Below are 9,068 nucleotides of genomic sequence, written 5' to 3' on the forward strand. Positions count from 1 at the left end.
GCAATCATCGAAGGCAAGTTCTAATTGAGACTATTAACATGCATTAACATGTCTGATTCAGAAAAAAATGCCTTGTATCGGCGTAAATATAAAATGATATATGGCTACTGGTTTAGTCACCGATCTCGCCCTCTACATGGAGCATATAGGACGACCTGAGCTCGCAAGCCAAAAAAATTATCGTAGTCGTTGAAGTCAGTTGCGAGCGGGAAGAATAGCAAAGATGGCAATCGTAGATGAAAACGCCATTCGAAACTCAAATAATGTATAATAATCACGTGACTTTCCGTAGCGTCTGTCATCCCGATACATTTTTAGTGTTTCAAAGTCACCTAGAAACCCTTATAGTTTCGCCATGTCCGTCTGTTCGACTCTCTCTCCCTCTCTAACTTTGGAACAAAGGGTCCAAAAAATATGAAAGAAATCGTGAAACAAAAGGTTAATAAATACTTTCAATGAAAACTATAGCGAACATGATCGGTCTAGTAATTATTAAGTTAATGCAAAAATCTTCTCTTCTTATTAAAAAGACGTTACAAAGCGCTGCAAAAGTACTGCCTTATGCATGTAACTTTTAATGTACATGATACTCACTAATAGTCCCCGATTGGCCTATTTTGACAAAATGATAACTACGAAACCCTTACACGAGCATGGCCCGACATGCTCTTGGCCGATTTTTATATTTCATGTACGGCGAAGCACCTATTTTACAAGTAAAAACATGTATGTGTACACATTCACATTCTTAACGTGGAATCTATTGTAGCTAGTCCATGGGCTTAGTTAACGAAGCAAAAAAAAAATTACACGATTTAAGTGTATGCTAACGATCTTACAAAATACAACCATAAAATATGCGTAAGTTATTTTTGAACAAAACAATTTTAACTCATTATGTCGATCATGAAGGTGTTAAAGTTATGACTTTTATAATCAGAAAGGGTATATTAGTATATTTTAGGACTAAGGGTATATTACTGTAGTATTTAACACTATCCTATGACTTTTATAATCATTAATGTCATAGCTTTAACACTTTAATACGTTAATATTCCAGTATTTAATGAAGTGCAAAAATAAATACCTAACAATGTTGAAAGCTGTGTTCGATTAAAACATAAGATTGCCGTAAAGTTTGTTCTTTGTGGTACAATAAATACTTGGTTTACCACAAAAGTCGTAGTATTAAGACATTTTATTGTAAATTTTCAGGATTATCACAAATAAGCTTTACCTATAAAACACTCACAATTCACATAAATACGATACCTACTCATTCAATTGTACATTTTTTTTTTAATTTAGTACAAAAATACTTAAGTAAGTACCTAACTATGTACTTAGTCAGATCATAAGTTCTGTCACAAAGGTTTTGACTGATAAAATGTAATACAAAGCTAAACATAAGTTAGCCATGATTTGAAAGCTTGTTTTATACTCATCAAATCTTAATTATTAATATAATTAGTTTAAAATTTAGATCGCAATTTTGTTTACTACTACTACTGGAATTGTCGGTAGATGCAAATAGGTGTCAAGATAGTGAAAAATTATATGTCACGAAAGAGAGTAAAATCGATTCGATCACATAAGTATAAGTATCCATGAAGATACTTTAAGGGCAATTAATGCTTATTTACGATACAATAAAATAATATGCAATACGGTAAAAAAACTTATATGTAGGTAAAGGAACCCGATCGCAAATAAATAATTAACGATAATCGTGTCCAGCATAGTACATAAAAAGTCATAATCGTCAAAAGCACATCGCCCTTAAACTCGTTCGGATTATAACTTTTCTTGATAAATACTTACAGGCATACGAAACAGGTCTAAACGCACGTGCCCTATATATGCCTAGCTCAAAACTTGATCAATAATCTAGTTCCAGGGTAACAACCGGCCTTGTGAGACCACAGTACTTGTATATAGGTACCACGGGTAATAAGAGCTGTCGGTCTCGTTTTCTTCACACAATTTTATGATATGCTTGGTGACATTACCTACAGTGGTCTTAATCGTTATTAAAAGGTTAATAACACTGTTTAATTAATGATGCAATGAGCGAGGCGATCAGTACTTGTCGATTTTTAAAAATAGTTTTTGTGTTCTTAAATGTTTGAAACGGCTGAACGATGTCAGTTAGGATCTAGCTTCCACTCTGCTCGGATTGGGGCACACTGAAGCACATTTACTCATAGTATTTAAGTATTTAGACACATTTGGTATCTCGTATATATTTCACGGTGGAAAATACTAGTAAAGACGAATAGTTCTTTAAAACGTTGTATTTACAAGTTAATTAATTGTGATTGTACTAAATATAACTGACGTTTAGTAACTGTATCAGGTAAGTCCGTTGCGTAGGAAATAGCGTTAAAAAGAAACATAATCTATGACAAATTCCAAAAATAAATACACTTCGAAAAATATGCATATTTTGTATCAAGTGCAAAATTATACCACAAATATATGACTGTTTGATCATTAAAAGTAAGTTTTTGATGTACCTACAATAAAGTGTTTACATATATACATACTTTAAACTAATATGTATTATAAATAGGTAGTGAGTAAAAAAAATGTGATAGTAAAATAACTTTTTGTTTGACTTTATACTCAAAGTAATACTTAACGTGTTTGATTCAAAGTATTTTTTTAATAAAAATTACCGTGTAATTATATGATATTCATACTATTGTGAAACGTAAAGTTCTTTTTTGATATTTTTTAAACATCTTGTCAATTGAGTCTGTTTGTTCGTTTTTGACAGATTGTTTTGATGCATGCTAGGTACGTTATTCGGCTACCCGACAATAGCTGAACTCTATAAGAAGATATTTTCTTTATCTCAAACATATTTATTAGCAATGGATAAAATCCTGCACTATCATTCCGACTTTGTTGATAATCATAAAATAATCCAAAGGGTGTTATAAAACTTCTAAGTATTTAGTTGGTTAATGGTTCAAATTGCTCTATTTAGTACCCCTAATGACTGCTCTCTAGTGAATACTTTTTAGGTCATAATCGTTTAGAAAAGTTTCATTGTAGAGTATATGATTCACATTGCAAGCAGGTTTACAAGCAGGTCAATTATTAAAATAAATTTTATCCATACCATACAAAAAATGTTTCTTTAAACCGATTTTATTAGTTGTCGATAAGGCTAGAGGCATAATTCTATGCTATAAAATACATTGTAGTCTTAAATTGTTTAAATTCCCTATCTCACTTTTATTGGTAGCATAACAAGAAAACATGACAAAAAAGAGAACAGATTCAATCTTATTCTGATTTTAGCCAACCATGTACGCAAATGAATCAAAGCAAGCAAATCTCATTATGTAGATTATTGTGTATCTGTATGCAATCGATCAAAACACTGATTGTTTTAACGGTGCAAAATCATTTCATGTCCAATCTCCAAGGAAATGGACACGTCACTAGCGAATAACTTGATGTGTTGCTTTTCTCGCTGAATAATAAATGAGTGTCGTAAATATCTGCACACATTTCCATCCTATCCCAATGACATAAGATCACAACGTGGATACTTGTTAATGACCGTTACTGTATACGACGAGAATGACAAATTGTTACGACAGCCCGAGTTTATTACTTACAAGACGACTTACTCCAAAAGATTACATCTAAATATCGATTCTTGATATTTTAATTATGCCAATATAGACTCAGTTTCGTAGGCAATACGGTATTTTTTCCAGGTTTTTTATTTTTCATATAATACATATATGTAAAGTGTATATCGGCGATGATCCAAGTACGGGAGACAGTTTGATGAAGTGAATATATTAATCGAGGTTTTATAGTGTATCGGTAAGCGGTTTTACACGAGTTCAATTTTAGGTACTTAAAAGAAGATGAAAATGATGCAAAATTAGAAAGAAATTGAGGCGGAGTATACATTGATCTAGTGATGTTATGTAGAAGTTTTGGACCACTTTGATATAAGTACATTATATTTGCGCGTTAAGTTAAGAGGAAAGTGGACGACCATTTCAAGGGAATTAGGACTATTAAGAGCAAAAAAAATTGTTACTTTTATATTTATTTAAAAAATCGAAAAGAAAAAAACAAAGAGCTATATTATAGCATATGTACCTACATCAAATTGGGTACAATGGGGGTATCAGAGAGTACAATGGGGGTACTACATTTGGATGCAAAAGCGGTCCTTCACTATATCCTATAAAGTTCTAAACAGAAAAAAATTGAATGGTGGCTTTTTAACCAGACACATTGTAACAAGTGAATGATTAAACTTGAAATATTTCTAATTTAATCACTTATCCACTCGCAAGGAGAGAAAAGATTGAAGACCTCTAAATGTGTAAATAATTGCTATGCATTACACATGTATAATACTCACATTTTTACCTTTCGCCCAGCGAGATTTATTACTATGCACACTCATTAGCAAACAACCAAAGTTATTTTTCAATGTAAAAGAATATTAATGGTTTATCCCATTTTAAGTTACTGTTTTGTTGTTTCAGATTAAACATGAAGTACTCGAAGGACCTGATCATCGCATGCATGCTGATTGGTATGGTTGTGCGCAGTCATGCCGCACCATCTTCAAGAAGATCGCGAGCTGCCGCGCTTCCAGAAGCAACGAGCAGCCGCCAGAGCAAACTCACAGAAGAATACAAAGAAGATGGCACAACAGCATCGCCTGCACCACCCACAAACAGGAGAAACAAAGCGCTGAATCTCTTTGGTTACTTCCCATCCTTTCTGTCATCAGGTCTAGATTATAACGAAGATGATGACGATGACGTTACTTTTGCCGTCAACGACGACCATTTCGATGAAGACGATTTGTCTCGAACCATCCCTTCAAGACGTCGACAGCAGAATAAGAAGAAAAACGGCAACGGGGATAATTATCAAAACGATAACTTAAATTCACTTCAATATGACAACTCCCCCATTTTCTACATCAGACTGCCTCCGACTCCGTATATGTTCGTACCCGGTCTCGGTTACGTTTCTCAGCCTCCTAACCTAGGGCCTCCTATGGGACCGCCGATGCCTCAGAGTGTGCCTCAAGTAGATCCCTTCATAAACCTGCCTTTAGACTTCGTATCAAACGGGAAACCTACAGGCGTATATCAATGGGGCAACACTGGTGGGTATCCTCAAATGCCTCAGGTACCACAAATGCCTCAGATGCCTCAAATGGATCCATTCGGTTACGGCGGGCAGCCGATGATGCAACCAATGCAGCGGCCTAGCTACAACAACGTAGCTTCCTATTCCAAGCCCAAGCCTAAACCGACGCCTACTAATTCTAAAGTCACTAATCTTAAAGGTCAATACGTTTTTAATGGAAAACCTAATGACAGCGTCTACGTTTTGCGGGACACGTATAACTCCATATACTCAGATGCGCTCCAAAATTTCTATCCTTAAAGAGAATCTGGTATAGCTGGAAAGTATTAAGCTGGCTCGTATCGAGCTGAACGTGTTTTCAATTTCAAACAAATGCAATGAAATGTGTGAAGTCAGTGCGACTTTTGGTAAATTTAATTAATAACGCTATATCCAGTCAATGAAACACAAATCCGGTTTCATGAAAAGCATTAGAGTGTAGATTTCATTTCCTTTCTCAAATTATGTCGCTAATAAAATTAATTAAAAATACAAATCAGTGGTTCAATTGGTTCATTTTCTCTAATTCTGATAACTATGGCGATTGCCAACGCAAAAGAATATCAGGATTTTGTTTTTGACTTTTTAGTGAAAAATTACACAATAAAATTGTCGCCTGGTTGAGAAAATCTTTAGAACCAGCGATTTGATTGATTTACCTAATCAACGCCAGTCAACGGTAAGCATAACGTTGCGACCAATTAAAGAAAATTTATATACCTACGAAGTACAACCTTAATATTACGACAAAAAAGTCGAGTAGAAGAACATACTAAGACGTCTACCCTAAGTCTGAACCACGACTTAGCGATGTGCCTACTTAGTAGGACCTTGGCAGTACCCGGCATGTAGTGTAGTGTAGGTGTAGACGGACTCTAGGTATTTTTTGTTAAATTGGCCTCATCGATATTTTGTCAATGACTGTAGCTAATTAATAATTTCATAAGAATACAAATCTGCACTGAAAATAGCAACAATAGCCGGTTAAACAAATTTGTCAGTAGAAAAAGGCGCGAATCTCAATTTTTCTATTGGACGATAACCCTGCGCACTTTTTTGCACAGAAATTTGCCGCTCTTTTCATCTTTTCTACTGACGGAAATGGCTTGACCGACTATACCTTAAGTCATTTTACTGTTGGGTTTAAAATACTCATGATAAGTAGATACTCTGACAACTTAGCCTGTGGATATTTAATGTGATTAATGATAATTTTTAATTTGTCTTATAAGTAGCTAGACTTTTTAATTAATTTATATTACCTTAATAAGCTATGTTTATGTATATCAAATGTATCATTTTTCAACGATTTCCGTCCAAGTTTCGACTGTAAAGCAGGTACCTATTTCGAAAACCACTTAAATTTTCATATTAATAATAATAATATAATATGACATTTCGAAAGTATGTTTTTAAATAAGTTAAAAGCAAAAAGTATATAAAGCCGGAGTGCTGCAATTTAATTTAGAAAAATAGGTAACTGTTATAAAAATCATTAGAAGAAATGAGATTATTATTCCAATTTAAAAATTGTTGATTGAGTACCTTAGTGAATAATTTGCCCACAAATACGTCGACAAATAATATTTGTTGCATACCTACCTATATCTTGGTTGGAAAGAGTGGATCTACTCGCCTGACATAGGTATAGGGTCTACCACCAACATCGAAAAATCGAAAAACGTTCTCTGCCTCACATATGTAAGACCGATAGGGAGGCAAATAACGATTCTCGATTTTTCTATGATAGCGGTAGGCCTTCTAGCATGAGCTATGAAACTTAAGAGGCTGTCAATACCTAAAGCGCGTACACTGTCTATTTGTATCGGAGTAAATGAGATAGCACTGTCGCATGTTACTGGGCCTGGGCAAGGGAATAATAAGAAAAATATTTAAATAAAAAAAACTGGATTATTAGTGTAATATTTTACTCAACAGCGGTTTAGATATAAATGTTTTGAAATTGTGATTTTAATTGCAGACCCATAAGTCAAAACAATAAAGACATAGAACCGTTTAATTGTGATTTTAAGACCAATCTTTGCAATTATTTTCTATCGAGCCGATTTCGTTCAATCATGTATCGAGTACAACCACGGTCTTTGAAATATAATTAATATGAACATTTTTTTTACTCGACTAAAACAAATAGTCTTTCTTAAAAAACTGTTTAAGTAACATCAATTTCAAGGACATTGGGTGTTGACAGCCTCTTAAATGTGAAACTTACGGATCCCAAAACAAAGAGATCAGGGTTCTCGTTTTTAAATACACGTGTATGATTCGTCTAAGTACGTATAGAAAATATTGTAATAATTCTTTGACAACAAATTTTTGGACAACCCTGAGCCTGTTGATCTCTTTCGTATACGCATGTATCAGTGTCTCCGAACTCATTCACATATGACAGAAAAATACTATACTAAGTATATATAATTGTCACTACGCTAGCTATTTATGGTTAAAACCCCTAGATCTAATTCGACATTAAGTAGGTAACTTCTTAAGTCAATCTATCTTATAATCACAAGGCCAGAGCACTTCGGCAGCATGTGCGTATACATGCGCGTGCGCTTAAGAGAAAAGGAGACGGCAGCTATTCCAAATAAACGTAGTGTCCATTTTCCTCTCTGGATATTGACATTATGGAATTTAAAAAAATATATTTGATGTATATTAACCATAGCCATGCCCCTACGTTTGACTTTTGTCGATTTTTTGATTATTGTAAAAATTAGGAGCGAAAAACAGATTTCATGCAAATTTTTAAATGCTTCTATTTCTCATAATAATTAAAAATTCAAAAAAAATCAAACGTAAGGGCATTGCTGTGGTTAATATACAACAAATTGTGTCAAAATATTTTCAATAATATGAATATCTAGAAAATGAGGACTACGTTTGTATGAAATGACTTTTTTCGTCTTAAATGTTGAAGCCGTGCACACACGTCACGCTTTGGTGTGCTTTCTTTTATTGGGGTCTGTATATTACAACACGTGCGTGTATGTCCATGCACACGCATCCGGTGTGCACAGCCCTTTTTAGATTTAAAGTATTTTGCTCATCAACTATTTATTTATATCTGTAGTCGATTAGTTTTTATATTAATGTAGGTACAAATTAAGATCCAGTTTGCCGTCCACTTTAGGTTAAGGTTTTAGATAGGTATTTCATAATGATTAGTTTACATTTTGAAAAGTACATGAGAGAATTACATTTTTCACGATAAAAAATATATTTTTGTAATATACTTCTTAAACTATAACAATGCAAGCTAAATATGGCTAATAATGTATGTAACTAATAATAAATGAAATATGTTTACAAGCTAAACATAATTTTAGTTATTAAATTACAAATAAAAAAATGTATATAGGTAAATATTTATTATTTAAATTAAGTATCTACCTATGAGTTCTGAGGATAGTTATTTTTATGAAAGCATTTTGAAATTGCTTTAAATTAAATTCGATATAAGTAGGTAGGTAGGTAGATAATATTAAAAAAAAATCGACATAGCTAATGCAGCTTATGAAGCGATAGATCTTCGCGTGAAGTTGACGTTGAAGTAATTGTAACACAAACGATACAAACGACTATAATGTTTAGATGATTAAATGACTTGATTAAAATTAATTCGAAGGCTTTTATTTATCAGAATTATTAGTACCTAACCTAAGCTAACTAGAGTATTAACATTAACTCAGATCTACAATGCATAAAATTACCTGTCAAATAACAAAAGTTACCGTTAAGTTTTAGGGTACCACACTTACACGTAAAGTGCACATGAAATTAATTTTTCGTTTCAACACTATGGTGTGGGGTGTCTTTGGATAGGTATTTCCAAACGAATAGGGGTCTTCAACATTTTTTTCTTG

General features: G+C 33.4%; 1 protein-coding gene across 22 annotated transcripts in view; it reads left to right on the plus strand.

Moving 5' to 3' along the window:
• Positions 1-8,823, plus strand: part of LOC133521961 (uncharacterized) — a 208,730-nt gene extending 199,907 nt beyond the window's left edge. For 19 of the 22 annotated variants that reach the window (XM_061857098.1, XM_061857095.1, XM_061857111.1 and 16 more), the window contains one exon: positions 4,527-8,823. In XM_061857098.1, coding sequence (XP_061713082.1) covers positions 4,534-5,445 — 912 coding nt within the window. In that variant the 5' untranslated portion in view covers positions 4,527-4,533 and the 3' untranslated portion in view covers positions 5,446-8,823. The remainder of the gene's footprint in view (positions 1-4,526) is intronic. The other 3 variants (XM_061857119.1, XM_061857116.1, XR_009799970.1) reach the window with 2 other exon arrangements.
• Positions 8,824-9,068: the final 245 nt, after the last annotated feature.

This window comes from Cydia pomonella, chromosome 10, assembly GCF_033807575.1.
Source record: "Cydia pomonella isolate Wapato2018A chromosome 10, ilCydPomo1, whole genome shotgun sequence".
NCBI lineage: Eukaryota > Metazoa > Arthropoda > Insecta > Lepidoptera > Tortricidae > Cydia > Cydia pomonella.